At 41.2% G+C, this 23913-nt stretch overlaps 1 protein-coding gene across 3 annotated transcripts; it reads left to right on the top strand.

Moving 5' to 3' along the window:
• Positions 1-3086: 3086 nt before the first annotated feature.
• On the top strand, positions 3087-23283 carry LOC135569234 (CD5 antigen-like). 3 transcript variants are annotated; one of them, XM_065016014.1, is made up of 8 exons: positions 3087-3101; positions 6523-6630; positions 20532-20561; positions 20793-21128; positions 21557-21862; positions 21988-22263; positions 22720-23040; positions 23144-23283. In XM_065016014.1, exons 4-8 carry the CDS (start codon positions 20903-20905, stop codon positions 23266-23268), a joined length of 1254 nt encoding a protein of 417 aa, XP_064872086.1. In that variant the 5' UTR covers positions 3087-3101; positions 6523-6630; positions 20532-20561; positions 20793-20902; the 3' UTR covers positions 23269-23283. The 3 variants fall into 3 exon arrangements, with proteins under 3 accessions (XP_064872086.1, XP_064872085.1, XP_064872084.1); XM_065016013.1 differs by lacking the exon at positions 3087-3101 and adding an exon at positions 3149-3785; XM_065016012.1 differs by lacking the exons at positions 3087-3101; positions 6523-6630 and adding an exon at positions 8213-8521.
• The last annotated feature ends 630 nt before the right edge of the window (positions 23284-23913 follow it).

The raw sequence follows: 23913 nt of genomic DNA, 5'->3' as shown, positions 1-23913 counted from the left end.
CAGTAGGATAATAGTAGACCAACCCAAGCTGTACTGTTCAGTAGGATAATAGTTCTGTTCAGTAGGATAATAGTAGACCAACCCAAGCTGTACTGTTCAGTAGGATAATAGTAGACCAACCCAAGCTGTACTGTTCAGTAGGATAATAGACCAACCCAAGCTGTACTGTTCAGTTTTGGATAATAGTAGACCAACCCAAGCTGTACTGTTCAGTAGGATAATAGTAGACCAACCCAAGCTGTACTGTTCAGTAGGATAATAGTAGACCAAACCAAGCTGTACTGTTCAGTAGGATAATAGTAGACCAACCCAAGCTGTACTGTTCAGTAGGATAATAGTAGACCAACCCAAGCTGTACTGTTCAGTAGGATAATAGTAGACCAACCCAAGCTGTACTGTTCAGTAGGATAATAGTAGACAACCCAAGCTGTACTGTTCAGTAGGATAATAGTAGACCAACCCAAGCTGTACTGTTCAGTAGGATAATAGTAGACAACCCAAGCTGTACTGTTCAGTAGGATAATAGTAATACTATTATTGAAACAGAGACACTGACGAAGAAACAGGTTTCAGAATTGATCTCATTTTTATTTCACGTTTTAAAGTCAGACTTTTTTAAACAGAAAAACAAGACCATTGTTCTATAACTCTTAAATAGGAGTTTATAACAATGAACCACATCAGGAGTTTGAGTTTTGGGAAAAATCTAAGAAATGTAGATTTGAGAGTAGTTCCCCTTCAATTCAAGTGTGAACCTGTAGTACAGACACCTAGCACTATTGTTGGATTAGCAGTGTTTATATAGTACAGACACCTAGCACTATTGTTGTATTAGCAGTGTTTATATAGTACAGACACCTAGCACTATTGTTGGATTAGCAGTGTTTATATAGTACAGACACCTAGCACTATTGTTGTATTAGCAGTGTTTATATGGTACAGACACCTAGCACTATTGTTGTATTAGCAGTGTTTATATAGTACAGACACCTAGCACTATTGTTGGATTAGCAGTGTTTATATAGTACAGACACTTAGCACTATTGTTGTATTAGCAGTGTTTATATGGTACAGACACTTAGCACTATTGTTGTATTAGCAGTGTTTATAGCACTATTGTAACACAAAATATCTGTTAGATAGGAACAACAGTAGTGATACATGGTTAGGTAGGACACAATATATCTGTTAGATAGGAACAACAGTAGTGATACATGGTTAGGTAGGACACAATATATCTGTTAGATAGGAACAACAGTAGTGATACATGGTTAGGTAGGACACAAGATATCTGTTAGATAGGAACAGTAGTGATACATGGTTAGGTAGGACACAAGATATCTGTTAGATAGGAACAACAGTAGTGATACATGGTTAGGTAGGACACAAGATATCTGTTAGATAGGAACAACAGTAGTGATACATGGTTAGGTAGGACACAAGATATCTGTTAGATAGGAGCAACAGTAGTGACACATGGTTAGGTAGGATACAATATATCTGTTAGATAGGAACAACAGTAGTGATACATGGTTAGGTAGGATACAAGATATCTGTTAGATAGGAGCAACAGTAGTGACACATGGTTAGGTAGGATACAAGATATCTGTTAGATAGGAGCAACAGTAGTGATACATGGTTAGGTAGGATACAAGATATCTGTTAGATAGGAGCAACAGTAGTGATACATGGTTAGGTAGGACACAAGATATCTGTTAGATAGGAACAACAGTAGTGATACATGGTTAGGTAGGACACAAGATATCTGTTATAGGAGCAACAGTAGTGATACATGGTTAGGTAGGACACAAGACATCTGTTAGATAGGAACAACAGTAGTGATACATGGTTAGGTAGGACACAAGATATCTGTTAGATAGGAACAACAGTAGTGATACATGGTTAGGTAGGACACAAGACATCTGTTACATAGGAACAACAGTAGTGATACATGGTTAGGTAGGACACAAGACATCTGTTAGATAGGAACAACAGTAGTGATACATGGTTAGGTAGGACACAAGACATCTGTTAGATAGGAACAACAGTAGTGATACATGGTTAGGTAGGACACAAGACATCTGTTAGATAGGAACAAAAGTAGTGATACATGGTTAGGTAGGACACAAGACATCTGTTAGATAGGAACAACAGTAGTGATACATGGTTAGACAGGAACAACAGTAGTGATACATGGTTAGGTAGGACACAAGATATCTGTTAGATAGGAACAACAGTAGTGACACATGGTTAGGTAGGACACAAGATATCTGTTAGATAGGAACAACAGTAGTGATACATGGTTAGGTAGGACACAAGACATCTGTTAGATAGGAACAACAGTAGTGACACATGGTTAGGTAGGACACAAGACATCTGTTAGATAGGAACAACAGTAACGTTATTGATACAAACCCTCAATGTGAATTGATATTAATCCATAAATACAGAGCACAAGTACAACCCTTTTATATAAACCTTTTAAGGTAGTAAGAAAATAAACATTCACTTAATATTTCAATAAGTCACCTGCTAGTAAATCACCTGCTGGTAATAACTAGCGTGACATTGTAGTGCAGAGACCAACGGTGCTCGTTAGCTCGTCTTTAACACGGCTAGCTAAGACAGCAACAACTTGGTTAACTGGCTGAAATAGGTCTTCAATTCATGAACGGCTAAATAAATATATACAGAGACACATTCGCTATTGACTTTAGGATATATGAACCAGTTTTCCAAAACCACTATTGTGTTATACAGTTTGAAACAGTGTTTATGTACGGAGGAAGAGGACTCGAACCTGCTCTCAGAATATCTGTCAGACTGAGGAGCGGGCAGACCAACTTCCCAAATAGGGGAGAAGCACTCAAAACACACTAGTTGTTCTTTCAAAGAAAATTATACAAAAATAGTAAGTCCGAAGACCTCTCGTATTACCAACCTTACTACAATGGCAGCAAATATTTTAATGAATTCAGTAACACATAATGAAAGGAAACTTTATTTATATCACCCCTTTTTCCGAGATGAATGGTTTCACCCACTACTCTCCCGGAACTGAGGCTTTGACGTCAACACAGTTTCACTTTGTTACACTTTTGGTGAGCAAAACAGCTAATAATGTAGCTAAATACTGACATGATCCTCAATCGAGATATCTGTTCATATCTAAATACATGGCTCTGCTTTGGTCTATTCCATTGATATTGTCAAACTGAACATTACATTGAACATGTGAGTCATTTATCAGACGCTCTTATCCAGAGAGACTTACAGTAGTGACTGGATACATTTTCATACGTTGCATTGGCAGGACAATTCCATTAGTAGTTGGGAGGAGAGCAGAAACAGCCTAACACCTCCACTGATACTGTGTAACCTGTCTGCAGTCAACCAGCCATCCAGACTGAAGTGAAGGCCTTGTTACAGAATGAAAACACCTTCTCTTTCGTCGGCATGGCAACCTGTAAACATGTCAGTGGCGTCACAATGTTGCACAACAGCAGCAGAACATTGGATGGAGGGTCATTGTATCATTACACAGTGTCACTGTCTATTCTACTGTATTGGTACATGTGGTATTACAATACATTAGAAGATCTGTAGACGGAAGCATTGAAACAATTTACCAGACATTGTCAACTAGCAACCTGCTCTGTTTCAGTGCTGTTTAAATATCCCACTTATTTTATTCTGTTGTTAGAGGCCATCAGTAGAGACAGTCAGGAAAATAGTCTTTGGAGCAAGTTTTTTTTCTGTCAAACATGGGAAGTGTGTCTATATAGGTAAGTACATGTACAACAGATTTTTACCTTGTCAGCTCGGGGATTTGAATATAGGCCTACACTCTTAAATAAAAGGTGCTATCTAGAACCTAGAAGGATTCTTCCACTGTCCCCATAGGAGAACCCTTTGAAGAACCCTTTTAGTTCCAGGTAGAAGCCTTTGGGGTTCCATTTAACAGAGGGTTCTACATGGAACCAACATGAGTCAAATGTACTGTCTAGTGAAGAGAATCGAAATATGTTGTTTATTGACCTCCTCTCCATTCTAGCACCATACGTTCTGTTGTTTACTGATCCCCTCTCCATTCTAGCACCATACGTTCTGTTGTTTACTGATCTCCTCTCCATTCTAGCACCATACGTTCTGTTGTTTACTGATCTCCTCTCCATTCTAGCACCATACGTTCTGTTGTTTACTGATCCCCTCTCCATTCTAGCACCATACGTTCTGTTGTTTACTGTCCTCCTCCCCTCTCCATTCTAGCACCATACATTCTGTTGTTTACTGATCTCCTCTCCATTCTAGCACCATACGTTCTGTTGTTTACTGATCTCCTCTCCATTCTAGCACCATACGTTCTGTTGTTTACTGATCTCCTCTCCATTCTAGCACCATACGTTCTGTTGTTTACTGATCTCCTCTCCATTCTAGCACCATACGTTCTGTTGTTTACTGACCTCCTCTCCATTCTAGCACCATTGTTGTTTACTGATCTCCTCTCCATTCTAACACCATACGTTCTGTTGTTTACTGATCTCCTCTCCATTTTAGCACCATACGTTCTGTTGTTTACTGATCTCCTCTCCATTCTAGCACCATACGTTCTGTTGTTTACTGATCTCCTCTCCATTCTAGCACCATACGTTCTGTTGTTTACTGATCTCCTCTCCATTCTAGCACCATACGTTCTGTTGTTTACTGATCTCCTCTCCATTCTAGCACCATACGTTCTGTTGTTTACTGATCTCCTCTCCATTCTAGCACCATACGTTCTGTTGTTTACTGATCTCCTCTCCATTCTAGCACCATACGTTCTGTTGTTTACTGATCTCCTCTCCATTCTAGCACCATACGTTCTGTTGTTTACTGATCTCCTCTCCATTCTAGCACCATACGTTCTGTTGTTTACTGATCTCCTCTCCATTCTAGCACCATACGTTCTGTTGTTTACTGATCTCCTCTCCATTCTAGCACCATACGTTCTGTTGTTTACTGATCTCCTCTCCATTCTAGCACCATACGTTCTGTTGTTTACTGATCTCCTCTCCATTCTAGCACCATACGTTCTGTCGTTTACTGATCTCCTCTCCATTCTAGCACCATACGTTCTGTCGTTTACTGATCTCCTCTCCATTCTAGCACCATACATTCTGTCGTTTACTGATCTCCTCTCCATTCTAGCACCATACGTTCTGTTGTTTACTGATCTCCTCTCCATTCTAGCACCATACGTTCTGTTGTTTACTGATCTCCTCTCCATTCTAGCACCATACGTTCTGTTGTTTACTGATCTCCTCTCCATTCTAGCACCATACGTTCTGTTGTTTACTGATCTCCTCTCCATTCTAGCACCATACGTTCTGTTGTTTACTGATCTCCTCTCCATTCTAGCACCATACGTTCTGTTGTTTACTGATCTCCTCTCCATTCTAGCACCATACGTTCTGTTGTTTACTGATCTCCTCTCCATTCTAGCACCATACGTTCTGTCGTTTACTGATCTCCTCTCCATTCTAGCACCATACGTTCTGTTGTTTACTGATCTCCTCTCCATTCTAGCACCATACGTTCTGTCGTTTACTGATCTCCTCTCCATTCTAGCACCATACGTTCTGTCGTTTACTGATCTCCTCTCCATTCTAGCACCATACGTTCTGTCGTTTACTGATCTCCTCTCCATTCTAGCACCATACGTTCTGTTGTTTACTGATCTCCTCTCCATTCTAGCACCATACGTTCTGTTGTTTACTGATCTCCTCTCCATTCTAGCACCATTTCTGTTTACTGCTCCTCTCATTCTAGCACCATACGTTCTGTTGTTTACTGATCTCCTCTCCATTCTAGCACCATACGTTCTGTTGTTTACTGATCTCCTCTCCATTCTAGCACCATACGTTCTGTTGTTTACTGATCTCCTCTCCATTCTAGCACCATACGTTCTGTTGTTTACTGATCTCCTCTCCATTCTAGCACCATACGTTCTGTTGTTTACTGATCTCCTCTCCATTCTAGCACCATACGTTCTGTTGTTTACTGACCTCCTCTCCATTCTAGCACCATACGTTCTGTTGTTTACTGACCTCCTCTCCATTCTAGCACCATACGTTCTGTTGTTTACTGACCTCCTCTCCATTCTAGCACCATACGTTCTGTTGTTTACTGACCTCCTCTCCATTCTAGCACCATACGTTCTGTTGTTTACTGACGTCCTCTCCATTCTAGCACCATACGTTCTGTCGTTTACTGATCTCCTCTCCATTCTAGCACCATACGTTCTGTCGTTTACTGATCTCCTCTCCATTCTAGCACCATACGTTCTGTTGTTTACTGATCCCCTCTCCATTCTAGCACCATACGTTCTGTTGTTTACTGATCTCCTCTCCATTCTAGCACCATACGTTCTGTTGTTTACTGATCCCCTCTCCATTCTAGCACCATACGTTCTGTTGATTACTGATCTCCTCTCCATTCTAGCACCATACGTTCTGTTGTTTACTGATCTCCTCTCCATTCTAGCACCATACGTTCTTCAGAAGCTGGACAGCATATGAATAGAATCCATCTTCTCTCACCTCAAGACCAACATCACACAAGATGCTTCAGAACAACAACAACAACAAGCTGGTGAAGTTGCTACCCAACAGGAACAACCAATATGTTTAAGTTATATATTCTACCAAGTGTTAATGTCATTGTAGAGGGTGGGTCCCAAAGACCCTCCCCATTAGTGATTAAGGGGACTTGAAGATTCATCTGTTTTGTTGCAGGCCTTATAATCGATACTGTTTCTATGTGTCTAAAACTCTGCCACTTTACGTTGTACAAGCATCTATATTAGTCTTTGTGGTTAGGCCCTGGCTGATGTGAGAGTGGGCTTGCAGGCTGGGTCTGAGTCTATATTAGTCTTTGTGGTTAAGCCCTGGCTGATGTGAGAGTGGGCTTGCAGGCTGGGTCTGAGTCTATATTAGTCTTTGTGGTTAGGCCCTGGCTGATGTGAGAGTGGGCTTGCAGGCTGGGTCTGAGTCTATATTAGTCTTTGTGGTTAGGCCCTGGCTGATGTGAGAGTGGGCTTGCAGGCTGGGTCTGAGTCTATATTAGTCTTTGTGGTTAGGCCCTGGCTGTTGTGAGAGTGGGCTTGCAGGCTGGGTCTGAGTCTATATTAGTCTTTGTGGTTAGGCCCTGGCTGATGTGAGAGTGGGCTTGCAGGCTGGGTCTGAGTCAGACTGAAACTAGATAAAGAGAAGTAACCACTGTCTGGTTTTGACATGTTGATATTGTGTGACAGTGGACAATGCTAATGAATTCAGAGAAGCTACTGTACCAGGTTACTTTATAAGGTAACCTCAGCTTATTGATACACACATACATTGACGTAGGTGATTATACCACCAGGTAGTGATCACATGTATATAATCAGCTGTGCCCTTAGGTGGGTTGCAGAACTTACTGGTTACTGGTTGCTGATTTCACCAATTAGCAAATGATTGACAAAGAACAAGGAACCTGTTAATGTCACCACCATGGATGTAGAAGTTATATAGTCTACCAAGTGTTAATGTCACCACCATGAATGTAGAAGTTATATAGTCTACCAAGTGTTAATGTCACTACCATGGATGTAGAAGTTATATAGTCTACCAAGTGTTAATGTCACTACCATGGATGTAGAAGTTATATAGTCTACCAAGTGTTAATGTCACTACATGTTTAAGTTATATAGTCTACCAAGTGTTAATGTCACCACCATGAATGTAGAAGTTATATAGTCTACCAAGTGTTAATATCACCACCATGGATGTAGAAGTTATATATTCTACCAAGTGTTAATGTCACCACCATGAATGTAGAAGTTATATAGTCTACCAAGTGTTAATGTCTATCCTACTGTGTTACTTGTGAGTTGATGTGATGTCATTGATTATTTCTAACAGATTTCCACACAGTGGAGTCCCTGCAGATTGTGAAAACAGGATGTGTCACACACTGTGGTCACACCCAAACAGCTCTTTGCTGTACGCCCAGACTTAACACTAAGTCACACAAGACAAGTTTGTATCAGTGGAAAAACACTAGCATTTAACAGACAATTCTCTAAGTAAAAAAACAGTATAGCATGTCTAATTTACCACCACACCTGTTGAGTTGACTTGGGTAACAGACCTCTAGCTTCTACAACACAGAAAGTTAGAGGCGACTTTCCCAAGTCAGTCAATGACAATTAGGTAAGATATTATAGGACACTATGTGTAACTGCTGCTCTGTCAGCAGTTTCCTGTGGAGTTTTTCTGATGTCAGTGTTTCCTTTAGGAAGGCGGGTTTAACTGATCTGATTTGCTTAACAGTTTGCCACATAATTGAAGTGAGGAAGTAATGAGTTAGAAATCATAAAGCCTAGCAGTATTTCTCACTCTTCAGTCCTCTCTTCATGACAGTAGACTTGTTTTGTCAGTGGAGCCCCAGTTAGAGACAGATATGATACCTGCAGTGATATTGATGATCCTGTTCTGGAGCCCAGGTATGTTTCGAAATTGTAAGATATATTACAATTTGTGCGGCTAGTAAAAGAACATGCAACTGGAAGCAGACAGTAAAAAGGTGTCTCAAAGCAGGACAATGATGTGATCACCTGTAAATGTACTTTACTGTAGTCTAACTGTCCATCTGGGGACAGGCACTAATGTCAGTTAAGGTGTGATGGTCAGTCTTATTAGAACCAAGGTAAGACCCAAATGCAGACAACAGGGTTCAGGCAAAGACAGGTCAAGGCAGAAAGGGGTCGAAAGTCCAGAGTCAGGGGGCAAAGGTACAGGACAGCAGGCATCCTCAGGGTAGGCAGAGATATGTAATCCAGAGGAGGGCAGAGGCACAGGTCAGGCAGGTGGGCTCAGAGTCAGGACAGGCAGAGTGGTCAGGCAGGTGGGCTCAGAGTCAGGACAGGCAGAGTGGTCAGGCAGGTGGGCTCAGAGTCAGGCAGGTGGGCTCAGGGTCAGGACAGGCAGAGTGGTCAGGCAGGTGGGCTCAGAGTCAGGACAGGCAGAGTGGTCAGGCAGGTGGGCTCAGAGTCAGGACAGGCAGAGTGGTCAGGCAGGCGGGCTCAGAGTCAGGGCAGGCAGAGTGGTCAGGCAGGTGGGCTCAGAGTCAGGGCAGGCAGAGTGGTCAGGCAGGGCAGGCTCAGAGTCAGGACAGGCAGGTGGGCTCAGAGTCAGGACAGGCAGAGTGGTCAGGCAGGTGGGCTCAGAGTCAGGACAGGCAGAGTGGTCAGGCAGGCGGGCTCAAAGTCAGGACAGGCTCAGGGTCAGGCAGGTGGGCTCAGAGTCAGGACAGGCAGAGTGGTCAGGCAGGTGGGCTCAGAGTCAGGACAGACAGAGTGGTCAGGCAGGTGGGCTCAGAGTCAGGGTCAAGGGTCAAAACCAGGAGGACAAGAAAACAGAGACTGGGAAAAAGCATAAATACAGGCATAAATACACAGGGGATAATGGGGAAGATGGGCTTCACCTGGAAGGGGTGGAGATAATCACAAAGACAGGTGAAACAGATCAGGGTGTGACACAATGTTCTCTCTAAGCTGCAGATAAATCAGCCAATAGCGAGAAGCACAAGATTGAACTTCACTAACTTTTCTAGAGCAGCTGGTCACCAACCGGTTGATCACGAACTGGTCGATCTCCATGGTATTCCCAGTGGATCGACAAAGACTTCTGTAAAACCCACGATAAAGCCTTGTGTTCCAATTTTTTGGGGGGTCTCGGGCTGTTGGCAGGAGGTGCACCTGATTCAGTTGCCCTGTACGCCGGGTTGATATGGTCTAGTCATAGTAACCAGGAGTGGTATGGGGTTGATATATCTGGTGTACCGTTGGATATTATGTATTATTGACCCCTATGGAGAATGTAGCTGTTTGACCTCTATGGAGAATGTAGCTGTTTATCTGTATTATTGACCCCTATGGAGAATGTAGCTGTTTATCTGTATTATTGACCCCTATGGAGAATGTAGCTGTTTATCAGACCTCTATGGAGAATGTAGCTGTTTATCATGGAGAATGTAGCTGTTTGACCTCTATGGAGAATGTGCTGTTTATCTGTATTATTGACCCCTATGGAGAATGTAGCTGTTTGACCTCTATGGAGAATGTAGCTGTTTTGACCCCTATGGAGAATGTAGCTGTTTGACCCCTATGGAGAATGTATGTTTGACCCCTATGGAGAATGTAGCTGTTTATCTGTATTATTGACCCCTATGGAGAATGTAGCTGTTTATCAGTATTATTGACCCCTATGGAGAATGTAGCTGTTAATCTGTATTATTGACCTCTATGGAGAATGTAGCTGTTTATCTGTATTATTGACCCCTATGGAGAATGTAGCTGTTTATCTGTATTATTGACCCCTATGGAGAATGTAGCTGTTTATCTGTATTATTGACCCCTATGGAGAATGTAGCTGTTTGACCTCTATGGAGAATGTAGCTGTTTGACCCCTATGGAGAATGTAGCTGTTTATCTGTATTATTGACCCCTATGGAGAATGTAGCTGTTTGACCCCTATGGAGAATGTAGCTGTTTATCAGTATTATTGACCCCTATGGAGAATGTAGCTGTTTGACCTCTATGGAGAATGTAGCTGTTTGACCCCTATGGAGAATGTAGCTGTTTATCAGTATTATTGACCTCTATGGAGAATGTAGCTGTTTGACCTCTATGGAGAATGTAGCTGTTTATCTGTATTATTGACCCCTATGGAGAATGTAGCTGTTTATCAGTATTATTGACCTCTATGGAGAATGTAGCTGTTTATCAGTACCTCTATGGAGAATGTAGCTGTTTATCAGTATTATTGACCTCTATGGAGAATGTAGCTGTTTGACCTCTATGGAGAATGTAGCTGTTTATCAGTATTATTGACCCCTATGGAGAATGTAGCTGTTAATCTGTATTATTGACCTCTATGGAGAATGTAGCTGTTTGACCCCTATGGAGAATGTAGCTGTTTATCAGTATTATTGACCCCTATGGAGAATGTAGCTGTTTATCAGTATTATTGACCTCTATGGAGAATGTAGCTGTTAATCTGTATTATTGACCTCTATGGAGAATGTAGCTGTTTGACCCCTATGGAGAATGTAGCTGTTTATCAGTATTATTGACCCCTATGGAGAATGCAGCTGTTTGACCCCTATGGAGAATGCAGCTGTTTGACCTCTATGGAGAATGTAGCTGTTTGACCCCTATGGAGAATGTAGCTGTTTATCTGTATTATTGACCCCTATGGAGAATGTAGCTGTTTGACCCCTATGGAGAATGTAGCTGTTTAACTGTATTATTGACCCCTATGGAGAATGTAGCTGTTTAACTGTATTATTGACCTCTATGGAGAATGTAGCTGTGTGACGTAAGTCCGTCACTGGCCGCGGCAGCATTTGGTTCTTTAACACACACACATATTCATCACTCCTCCCTGCGCCATTATAAGATAAGTTAACAATGTGGGTCGACACACAAATTAACTTCTGTCTTGGTGCATGCATTTCACACTTGTCAATGTTCATATTTGAGAGATACAATAATTATTATACTTATCAATGTTGTGGATGAGCCCATTGTTTGTTTGTTCTGTTCTCTCTCTCCATCTCTGTAGCTTCCGGGTATGCTGGAAAAGGACCCGAGCTAAGGGAATTGGGTTGGCTTTACAGTGCCTGTCCCAAATGGCTCATTAATGCATATGGGCATATTGAAAGATATTGTCAGTAGTGATGTAATGTTGTAAATGTTATGTTGTGATATTGTTTAAAACCGTGTTGCAATGTATATCCTTTAGTATGTTTAGTTCATGGAAAATGTAGGTTTGTATTGTTAATTGATTAATTAATGAGGGTTAATTGTTCTGAGGGGAGGGGCTAGCCCTACAAAAGGAGCCTCTCTTTCAGTCATGGGGAGGCATTTTGGATTGAGCTGTGGATGGGGCAGCATTGTTTTTAAGCTGTCCCATAAGGTAGACGTTGATGGCAGTACTGTTGTTTTTTGTTCCGGAATCACTTGTAAATAAACACCTTTGCACAGAACAACTTTTGCGGCTCCGCCATTTTTTTATTTTGATAGAGGTTAGGTTATCCAGTTTAGCCTACTCTACGTGACAAGCTGTTTAACTGTATTATTGACCCCTATGGAGAATGTAGCTGTTTATCAGTATTATTGACCTCTATGGAGAATGTAGCTGTTTGACCCCTATGGAGAATGTAGCTGTTTATCAGTATTATTGACCTCTATGGAGAATGTAGCTGTTTATCAGTATTATTGACCTCTATGGAGAATGTAGCTGTTTGACCCCTATGGAGAATGTAGCTGTTTATCAGTATTATTGACCTCTATGGAGAATGTAGCTGTTTGATTGGAGTATTATTATTGACCTCTATGGAGAATGTAGCTGTTTATCAGTATTATTGACCCCTATGGAGAATGTAGCTGTTTATCAGATTATTGACCCTATGGAGAATGTAGCTGTTTATCAGTATTATTGACCTCTATGGAGAATGTAGCTGTTTATCAGTATTATTGACCCCTATGGAGAATGTAGCTGTTTATCAGTATTATTGACCTCTATGGAGAATGTAGCTGTTTGATCTATGGAGAACGTAGCTGTTTATTTGTATTATTGACCTCTATGGAGAATGTAGCTGTTTATCAGTATTATTGACCTCTATGGAGAATGTAGCTGTTATCTGATTATTGACCTCTATGGAGAATGTAGCTGTTTATCAGTATTATTGACCCCTATGGAGAATGTAGCTGTTTATCAGTATTATTGACCCCTATGGAGAATGTAGCTGTTTGACCTCTATGGAGAACGTAGCTGTTTATCAGTATTATTGACCCCTATGGAGAATGTAGCTGTATATCTGTATTATTGACCCCTATGGAGAATGTAGCTGTATATCTGTATTATTGACCTCTATGGAGAATGTAGCTGTTTGACCTCTATGGAGAATGTAGCTGTTTATCTGTATTATTGACCCCTATGGAGAATGTAGCTGTTTGACCTCTATGGAGAATGTAGCTGTTTGACCTCTATGGAGAATGTAGCTGTTTGACCTCTATGGAGAATGTAGCTGTTTATCTGTATTATTGACCCCTATGGAGAATGTAGCTGTTTGACCTCTATGGAGAATGGGTTTGACCTCTATGGAGAATGTAGCTGTTTATTGTATGTAGCTGTTTGACCTCTATGGAGAATGTAGCTGTTTGAACTCTATGGAGAATGTAGCTGTTTGACCTCTATGGAGAATGTAGCTGTTTGAACTCTATGGAGAATGTAGCTGTTTGACCTCTATGGAGAATGTAGCTGTTTATCTGTATTGACTATGGAGAATGTAGCTGTTTGACCTCTATGGAGAATGTAGCTGTTTATCAGTATTATTGACCCCTATGGAGAATGTAGCTGTTAATCTGTATTATTGACCTCTATGGAGAATGTAGCTGTTTGACCTCTATGGAGAATGTAGCTGTTTATCAGTATTATTGACCCTATGGAGAATGTAGCTGTTTATCAGTATTATTGACCTCTATGGAGAATGTAGCTGTTTATCAGTATTATTGACCTCTATGGAGAATGTAGCTGTTTATCAGTATTATTGACCTCTATGGAGAATGTAGCTGTTTATCAGTATTATTGACCTCTATGGAGAATGTAGCTGTTTGACCTCTATGGAGAATGTAGCTGTTTATCAGTATTATTGACCTCTATGGAGAATGTAGCTGTTTATCAGTATTATTGACCTCTATGGAGAATGTAGCTGTTTATCAGTATTATTGACCTCTATGGAGAATGTAGCTGTTTGACCTCTATGGAGAATGTAGCTGTTTATCAGTATTATTGACCCCTATGGAGAATGTAGCTGTTTGACCTCTATGGAGAATGTAGCTGTTAATCTGTATTATTGACCTCTATGGAGAATGTAGCTGTTTGACCCCTATGGAGAATGTAGCTGTTTATCTGTATTATTGACCCCTATGGTGAATGTAGCTGTTTGACCTCTATGGAGAATGTAGCTGTTTGACCTCTATGGAGAATGTAGCTGTTTGACCCCTATGGAGAATGTAGCTGTTTATCAGTATTATTGACCCCTATGGAGAATGTAGCTGTTTGACCTCTATGGAGAATGTAGCTGTTTGACCCCTATGGAGAATGTAGCTGTTTATCTGTATTATTGACCTCTATGGAGAATGTAGCTGTTTGACCTCTATGGAGAATGTAGCTGTTTGAACTCTATGGAGAATGTAGCTGTTTGAACTCTATGGAGAATGTAGCTGTTTGACCTCTATGGAGAATGTAGCTGTTTGACCTCTATGGAGAATGTAGCTGTTTGACCTCTATGGAGAATGTAGCTGTTTGACCTCTATGGAGAATGTAGCTGTTTGACCTCTATGGAGAATGTAGCTGTTTGACCTCTATGGAGAATGTAGCTGTTTGAACTCTATGGAGAATGTAGCTGTTTGACCTCTATGGAGAATGTAGCTGTTTGACCTCTATGGAGAATGTAGCTGTTTGACCTCTATGGAGAATGTAGCTGTTTGACCCCTATGGAGAATGTAGCTGTTTATCTGTATTATTGACCCCTATGGAGAATGTAGCTGTTTGACCTCTATGGAGAATGTAGCTGTTTGAACTCTATGGAGAATGTAGCTGTTTGACCTCTATGGAGAATGTAGCTGTTTGACCTCTATGGAGAATGTAGCTGTTTGAACTCTATGGAGAATGTAGCTGTTTGACCTCTATGGAGAATGTAGCTGTTTGACCTCTATGGAGAATGTAGCTGTTTGACCTCTATGGAGAATGTAGCTGTTTGACCTCTATGGAGAATGTAGCTGTTAATCTGTATTATTGACCTCTATGGAGAATGTAGCTGTTTGACCTCTATGGAGAATGTAGCTGTTTATCAGTATTATTGACCTCTATGGAGAATGTAGCTGTTTGACCTCTATGGAGAATGTAGCTGTTTATCAGTATTATTGACCTCTATGGAGAATGTTTAGACCTCTATGGAGAATGTAGCTGTTTATCAGTATTATTGACCCCTATGGAGAATGTAGCTGTTTATCAGTATTATTGACCTCTATGGAGAATGTAGCTGTTTATCAGTATTATTGACCTCTATGGAGAATGTAGCTGTTTATCAGTATTATTGACCTCTATGGAGAATGTAGCTGTTTGACCTCTATGGAGAATGTAGCTGTTTATCAGTATTATTGACCTCTATGGAGAATGTAGCTGTTTATCAGTATTATTGACCTCTATGGAGAATGTAGCTGTTTGACCTCTATGGAGAATGTAGCTGTTTGACCTCTATGGAGAATGTAGCTGTTTATCAGTATTATTGACCCCTATGGAGAATGTAGCTGTTTGACCTCTATGGAGAATGTAGCTGTTTATCTGTATTATTGACCCCTATGGAGAATGTAGCTGTTTGACCTCTATGGAGAATGTAGCTGTTAATCTGTATTATTGACCTCTATGGAGAATGTAGCTGTTTGACCCCTATGGAGAATGTAGCTGTTTATCTGTATTATTGACCCCTATGGTGAATGTAGCTGTTTGACCTCTATGGAGAATGCAGCTGTTTGACCCCTATGGAGAATGTAGCTGTTTGAACTCTATGGAGAATGTAGCTGTTTGACCTCTATGGAGAATGTAGCTGTTTGACCCCTATGGAGAATGTAGCTGTTTGACCCCTATGGAGAATGTAGCTGTTTATCTGTATTATTGACCCATATGGAGAATGTAGCTGTTTGACCTCTATGGAGAATGTAGCTGTTTGAACTCTATGGAGAATGTAGCTGTTTGACCTCTATGGAGAATGTAGCTGTTTGACCTCTATGGAGAATGTAGCTGTTTGAACTCTATGGAGAATGTAGCTGTTTGACCTCTATGGAGAATGTAGCTGTTTGACCTCTATGGAGAATGTAGCTGTTTGACCTCTATGGAGAATGTAGCTGTTTGACCTCTATGGAGAATGTAGCTGTTTATCTGTATTATTGACCTCTATGGAGAATGTAGCTGTTAATCTGTATTATTGACCTCTATGGAGAATGTAGCTGTTTGACCTCTATGGAGAATGTAGCTGTTTATCAGTATTATTGACCCCTATGGAGAATGTAGCTGTTTATCAGTATTATTGACCCCTATGGAGAATGTAGCTGTTAATCTGTATTATTGACCTCTATGGAGAATGTAGCTGTTTGACCTCTATGGAGAATGTAGCTGTTTATCAGTATTATTGACCTATATGGAGAATGTAGCTGTTTGACCTCTATGGAGAATGTAGCTGTTTATCAGTATTATTGACCTCTATGGAGAATGTAGCTGTTTGACCTCTATGGAGAATGTAGCTGTTTATCAGTATTATTGACCCCTATGGAGAATGTAGCTGTTTATCAGTATTATTGACCTCTATGGAGAATGTAGCTGTTTATCAGTATTATTGACCTCTATGGAGAATGTAGCTGTTTATCAGTATTATTGACCTCTATGGAGAATGTAGCTGTTTATCAGTATTATTGACCTCTATGGAGAATGTAGCTGTTTGACCTCTATGGAGAATGTAGCTGTTTATCAGTATTATTGACCTCTATGGAGAATGTAGCTGTTTATCAGTATTATTGACCTCTATGGAGAATGTAGCTGTTTGACCTCTATGGAGAATGTAGCTGTTTGAACTCTATGGAGAATGTAGCTGTTTGACCTCTATGGAGAATGTAGCTGTTTGACCTCTATGGAGAATGTAGCTGTTTGAACTCTATGGAGAATGTAGCTGTTTGACCTCTATGGAGAATGTAGCTGTTTGACCTCTATGGAGAATGTAGCTGTTTGACCTCTATGGAGAATGTAGCTGTTTATCTGTATTATTGACCTCTATGGAGAATGTAGCTGTTTGACCTCTATGGAGAATGTAGCTGTTTATCAGTATTATTGACCTCTATGGAGAATGTAGCTGTTTGACCTCTATGGAGAATGTAGCTGTTTATCAGTATTATTGACCTCTATGGAGAATGTAGCTGTTTGACCTCTATGGAGAATGTAGCTGTTTATCAGTATTATTGACCTCTATGGAGAATGTAGCTGTTTGACCTCTATGGAGAATGTAGCTGTTTATCAGTATTATTGACCCCTATGGAGAATGTAGCTGTTTATCAGTATTATTGACCTCTATGGAGAATGTAGCTGTTTATCAGTATTATTGACCTCTATGGAGAATGTAGCTGTTTATCAGTATTATTGACCTCTATGGAGAATGTAGCTGTTTATCAGTATTATTGACCTCTATGGAGAATGTAGCTGTTTGACCTCTATGGAGAATGTAGCTGTTTATCAGTATTATTGACCTCTATGGAGAATGTAGCTGTTTATCAGTATTATTGACCTCTATGGAGAATGTAGCTGTTTATCAGTATTATTGACCTCTATGGAGAATGTAGCTGTTTGACCTCTATGGAGAATGTAGCTGTTTGACCTCTATGGAGAATGTAGCTGTTTATCAGTATTATTGACCTCTATGGAGAATGTAGCTGTTTGACCTCTATGGAGAATGTAGCTGTTTGACCTCTATGGAGAATGTAGCTGTTAATCTGTATTATTGACCTCTATGGAGAATGTAGCTGTTTGACCCCTATGGAGAATGTAGCTGTTTATCTGTATTATTGACCCCTATGGTGAATGTAGCTGTTTGACCTCTATGGAGAATGTAGCTGTTTGACCTCTATGGAGAATGTAGCTGTTTGACCCCTATGGAGAATGTAGCTGTTTATCAGTATTATTGACCCCTATGGAGAATGTAGCTGTTTATCAGTATTATTGACCTCTATGGAGAATGTAGCTGTTAATCTGTATTATTGACCCCTATGGAGAATGTAGCTGTTTGACGTCTATGGAGAATGTAGCTGTTTATCAGTATTATTGACCCCTATGGAGAATGTAGCTGTTTATCTGTATTATTGACCCCTATGGAGAATGTAGCTGTTTATCAGTATTATTGACCCCTATGGAGAATGTAGCTGTTTATCAGTATTATTGACCCCTATGGAGAATGTAGCTGTTTATCAGTATTATTGACCTCTATGGAGAATGTAGCTGTTAATCTGTATTATTGACCCCTATGGAGAATGTAGCTGTTAATCTGTATTATTGACCCCTATGGAGAATGTAGCTGTTTATCAGTATTATTGACCCCTATGGAGAATGTAGCTGTTTATCAGTATTATTGACCCCTATGGAGAATGTAGCTGTTTATCAGTATTATTGACCCCTATGGAGAATGTAGCTGTTTATCAGTATTATTGACCTCTATGGAGAATGTAGCTGTTTATCAGTATTATTGACCCCTATGGAGAATGTAGCTGTTTATCTGTATTATTGACCTCTATGGAGAATGCAGCTGTTTGACCCCTATGGAGAATGCAGCTGTTTGAACTCTATGGAGAATGTAGCTGTTTATCTGTATTATTGACCTCTATGGAGAATGTAGCTGTTTGACCTCTATGGAGAATGTAGCTGTTTGACCTCTATGGAGAATGTAGCTGTTTGACCCCTATGGAGAATGTAGCTGTTTATCTGTATTATTGACCTCTATGGAGAATGTAGCTGTTTGACCTCTATGGAGAATGTAGCTGTTTGACCTCTATGGAGAATGTAGCTGTTTGACCTCTATGGAGAATGTAGCTGTTAATCTGTATTATTGACCCCTATGGAGAATGCAGCTGTTTATCTGTATTATTGACCCCTATGGAGAATGTAGCTGTTTGACCCCTATGGAGAATGTAGCTGTTTATCAGTATTATTGACCCCTATGGAGAATGTAGCTGTTAATCTGTATTATTGACCCCTATGGAGAATGTAGCTGTTTGACCCCTATGGAGAATGCAGCTGTTTATCAGTATTATTGACCCCTATGGAGAATGTAGCTGTTTATCAGTATTATTGACCCCTATGGAGAATGTAGCTGTTTATCTGTATTATTGACCCCTATGGAGAATGTAGCTGTTTATCAGTATTATTGACCTCTATGGAGAATGTAGCTGTTTGACCTCTATGGAGAATGTAGCTGTTTGACCTCTATGGAGAATGTAGCTGTTTGACCTCTATGGAGAATGCAGCTGTTTATCTGTATTATTGACCCCTATGGAGAATGTAGCTGTTTGACCCCTATGGAGAATGTAGCTGTTTGACCCCTATGGAGAATGTAGCTGTTTGACCCCTATGGAGAATGTAGCTGTTTGACCCCTATGGAGAATGTAGCTGTTTGACCCCTATGGAGAACGTAGCTGTTTGACCCCTATGGAGAATGTAGCTGTTAATCTGTATTATTGACCTCTATGGAGAATGTAGCTGTTTGACCCCTATGGAGAATGTAGCTGTTAATCTGTATTATTGACCTCTATGGAGAATGTAGCTGTTTGACCCCTATGGAGAATGTAGCTGTTAATCTGTATTATTGACCTCTATGGAGAATGCAGCTGTATATCTGTATTATTGACCTCTATGGAGAATGTAGCTGTTTATCAGTATTATTGACCCCTATGGAGAATGTAGCTGTTTGACCTCTATGGAGAATGTAGCTGTTTATCAGTATTATTGACCCCTATGGAGAATGTAGCTGTTTATCAGTATTATTGACCCCTATGGAGAATGTAGCTGTTTGACCCCTATGGAGAATGTAGCTGTTTGACCTCTATGGAGAACGTAGCTGTTTGACCTCTATGGAGAATGTAGCTGTTAATCTGTATTATTGACCCCTATGGAGAATGTAGCTGTTTATCAGTATTATTGACCTCTATGGAGAATGTAGCTGTATATCTGTATTATTGACCTCTATGGAGAATGTAGCTGTTTATCTGTATTGCTCGCCATGGAAACCCATTTCATGAAGCTCCTGACGAACAGTTATTGTGCTGACGTTGCTTCCAGAGGCAGTTTGGAACTCGTTAGTTAGTGTTACAGCCGCTGATGCTCCTAGAAATTTCCAGTTCACATAAACAGCACTTACGGGTGACAGGGGCAGCTCTAGCAGGGCAGGAATTTGACAATCTGACTTGGAAAGGTGGCATCCTATGATGGTGCCATGTTGAAAGCCACTGAGCTCTTTATTAAGGCCATACTACTGACAATGTTTGTCTATGGAGATTGCATGGTTGAGTGTTTGATTTTATACATCTGTCAGGAAGGTGTGGCTGAAATAGAATCCACTAATTTGAAGTGGTGTCCACATACTTTTGTATATATAGTGTATGTACTAATGGGTGTTGTTGCCCCATACCAACGATAAGCCTGTCTTCCCCATCACATCATGAAAGGTCATGTTGATGTTCATTTAACCTCTGTCTCTCTCTTCCTCTGACTCCTCCCTTTCTCCTTTGTTTCTCTCTGTCTCTTTCTCTCTCTTTCTCCTCTGTCTCTCTCTTTCTCCTCTATCTCTCTGTCTCTCTCTTTCTCCTTTGTTTCTCTCTATCTCTCTGTCTCTGTCTCTCTCTTTCTCCTCAGATCTCCAGGCTCAAAGCGTCAGTCCACCAGGTAGGTAGAGTATAAATCTACAGTGATTATAGCAGTTCAATATTAGTCAACTTTATTATCCCACATGGAGAAATTCATGTGTCCATACAAACCATTCTATAACCCATTAACAAGTAGTGTTTTATGGAACTACTAATACTTGTCAACCACAAAGCATCACTGCTGTTAGAATAACAGAATCACTGTCATCATCTGTCCTCACCATTGTGTTTTCCTCTCTGCTGTTTACAGCTGAACTCTCAGTCAGACTGGTGAATGGGACCACTTCCTGTTCTGGGACAGTGGAAGTCTTCTACAGAGGAGAGTGGTTGGGTCTATGTACTAGTGGGTTGTGGAGCATAATGGGAGAGACGTGGTTGTGGGACATGAGAGAGACCAAGGTTGTGTGTAGAGAGCTGAATTGTGGGAATCCTGTATCTGTATCTAGAGGACCTCTGATTGAAGATGGAAGAAGAGGAGTCACACTATATAGGTGTAGTGGAGATGAGTCTTCTATTGGACAGTGTGACATCACAGGAGGACCTGGTTTCTGTGATGGTGGATATTATCATCATGTGACCTGTTCAGGTAAGAGACTGGTCATATTGAGAGATTTATTTATACATTATACAATATTACCATTTATCATGTTTTATGTGTTTTTATTTCATTTAAATAGAGGGAGAGATGTCAGATGTATTTAAACATTATATTTGTGTTTGTCATATTGGTTTATGGGAGATGTTCATGGGCAGATCATTGTAGTTCAGATGGTACTGAAGTGAAGCTGCCTGATGGATGTCCAGCTGTTTATTTTCTATAAAGTGAAGTGAACTTATTCCTGTCTCCTGCCTGCATTATTCCCAACCCGATCCTGAGTGACTAAGAACCCATTTCTACCTCTTACAGTATCAAACATAGCAAACTACAATCTTTTATCCAACATATTTGTGTTTAGTCCTTGACAGTGTCATCAACAAAACTGATTGAATGTTCAACCTACTCTTTTTCTCCAGAGTCTGTGCGGCTTGTGGATGGAGCTGGTCTCTGCTCTGGGAGAGTGGAGGTGAAGTCCAATCAGTCCTGGGCCTCAGTGTGTGAAGCTGACTTTGACCGGCAGGATGCAGAGGTAGTCTGTGGGGAGCTTGGCTGTGGGGCTCCTGCAGCTCTACAGGGGGGGCTCTATGGAGAAGGTGAGGGTCTGACCTGGGATAAAGAGTTCCAGTGTAAAGGCAAAGAGTCCCTTCTCCTGGACTGTGACACCTCAGACAGAGAGAACAACACCTACCTACCTGGTAATGCTGTTGGACTCACCTGCTCAGGTAAGAAACAGTTTGTCACTCAGTCAACATTGTTTCTCATCTGGAGTGAAGAATATGAGAGACAATATAGGTGTGTTTTAGTGAGAAAATAGTAAGATTACTGTCTCTCTCTTTTCTTTTCTCAGAGCCTGATGATGTGAGGCTGGTGGGAGGAGGCAGTCGCTGTGCTGGTGGAGTGGAGTGGTACGACCAGGGAGAGTGGAGGACTGTGGGAGCTGACTGGGAGCAGGAGGATGTAGCTGCAGTAGTGTGTAGACAGCTGGGTTGTGGTTCCACTGTTTCAGTACTTCCTGGAAACACCACTAGAGGGTTTAGAGTTATCTGTTCTGGGTCTGAGCCTTCACTGAGGGAGTGTAGAAGAATGTATTATCTCCCTCCTGAACTCACAGTGATCTGCTCAGGTCATAACAACATATTATAATTATATTCAACTGATTTCCTTCATTCATACAACTTCCTCTGCACCTCTCATGATGACTGTTTAACTTGTAAATCTGCTTTGCAAAATAGATCACTCAGTCAAGTAGGAATCAAATGCAACTTAAATATCCCAGAATGCTTTTGTATTTGAGTGTTACCTCAGTGAACGTCTCTACTCACTACCACTGTCACATGTCATGTTATTGTCACATCTAAATGAGGAAAGTAGTTGAGGAGCTACGTTTTCTTTTTCTCTCCTCTTGTTCCAGATGTCCTGCTTCAGCCTGATATCAACATATGTTGTCTCAGTGACTGTAGGCCCACTACTCATGTTGCCCTGTGAGGGAGGGTGGCTGGCACTGTTACATGCTGATGTTATTGTCATATCTATAGGAAACTAGTTGAAGAGGTTTTCTTGCTCTCTTTTATTGTTACAGATCTCCTGGTCCAGCCTGATATCTTCCTGACTGACCCAATGGGAGGGGTCTTCAGGGGCCACCAGGGGCCTGAGATGTTCAGGGGCTACAACTTCACCATCACCTGCTCCACTCAGCCACAGTACCCAGGAGGCTCCTTCCTCCTCACGTTCACCGGCTCCAACAGAACCCAGATCCAGCCAGCTGTCAATCACTCTGCTGCCTTCCTCTTCCCTGCTGCAGATGACTCCCACCAAGGGAACTACAGCTGTGTTTATGACAATTATGTTTTCTCTCATAACTTCTCCTCTGAGAGTGAGCTCCTCCCCCTCGCCATCACAGGTAACTGAACAGGAACCAGACTTATAACTTTGTCATTGACAGATTTCCCACAGATCTATGTGATGATGATCAGTCCCCTCATCAAAGGTGTTTCTGTTTGCAGCCTCTCCTCTGCCAGCCTTCATCATCAGACACGTTGTAGTGCTGCTGATCCTACTGACAACCATCACCACCTCCTACCTGTACTACAAGGTAAAGACATTTACTCAGACGTTACAAGTCATTTAAACTAGAGGGAGAGGGTGAGGGGGAGAGAGAATGGAGATACTAGAGAGTAAATGTCTGACTGTTGGTGCTGTGTCTCCCTAGCCCACCAGGAGGCAGAAGAGAGTGAACAGGGTGAGCAGCATGGATCTTGATGTCAATGCCATGGAGATGGTCTCTCTGAGCTCCAGAGCTGAAGCTGGACCGGGAGAGGAGAGAGCAGCCCAGGGGACGGAGTAGGAGGAGAATGAATCTGACCCTACATGCTGATCTTAGGTCAGTTTTGTATTTTAAATCGATGGTCAGCAGTGGACTGGTGTTTAAAATGTGGTGACAAACCTGAAGTGGTTCTAATTTTAATAACAAGTTCAGAATTAGTTTATCTTTCTAGAACCTTGAAAGAAATCTAAAAGGAGTGACTGCAACCACCATTATTCATTTAGTTTGGTTTTTACCACCAGAGTAACATGGGGTTTGGGTAACATGGGGTTTGGGTAACATGGGGTTTGGGTAACATGGGGTTTGGGTAACATGGGGTTTTGGGTAACATGGGGTTTTGGGTAACATGGGTTTTGGGTAACATGGGGTTTTGGGTAACATGGGTTCTGGGTAATATGGGGTTTGGGGTAACATGGGGTTCTGGGTAACATGGGGTTCTGGGTAACATGG

The sequence above is a fragment of the Oncorhynchus nerka genome, unplaced genomic scaffold (genome assembly GCF_034236695.1).
Source record: "Oncorhynchus nerka isolate Pitt River unplaced genomic scaffold, Oner_Uvic_2.0 unplaced_scaffold_1180, whole genome shotgun sequence".
Taxonomy (NCBI): domain Eukaryota; kingdom Metazoa; phylum Chordata; class Actinopteri; order Salmoniformes; family Salmonidae; genus Oncorhynchus; species Oncorhynchus nerka.
This window is presented reverse-complemented; position numbering and strand designations above follow the sequence as displayed.

Bases quoted from the DNA above. Each gene is read 5' to 3' on its own strand.
- LOC135569234 (XM_065016012.1), top strand. From the start codon at position 8,479: ATGATACCTGCAGTGATATTGATGATCCTGTTCTGGAGCCCAG. The intron at 21,863-21,987 runs GTAAGAAACAGT...TTCTTTTCTCAG, and splicing joins TGTTGGACTCACCTGCTCAG to AGCCTGATGATGTGAGGCTG. The intron at 23,041-23,143 runs GTAACTGAACAG...TTCTGTTTGCAG, and splicing joins CCTCCCCCTCGCCATCACAG to CCTCTCCTCTGCCAGCCTTC.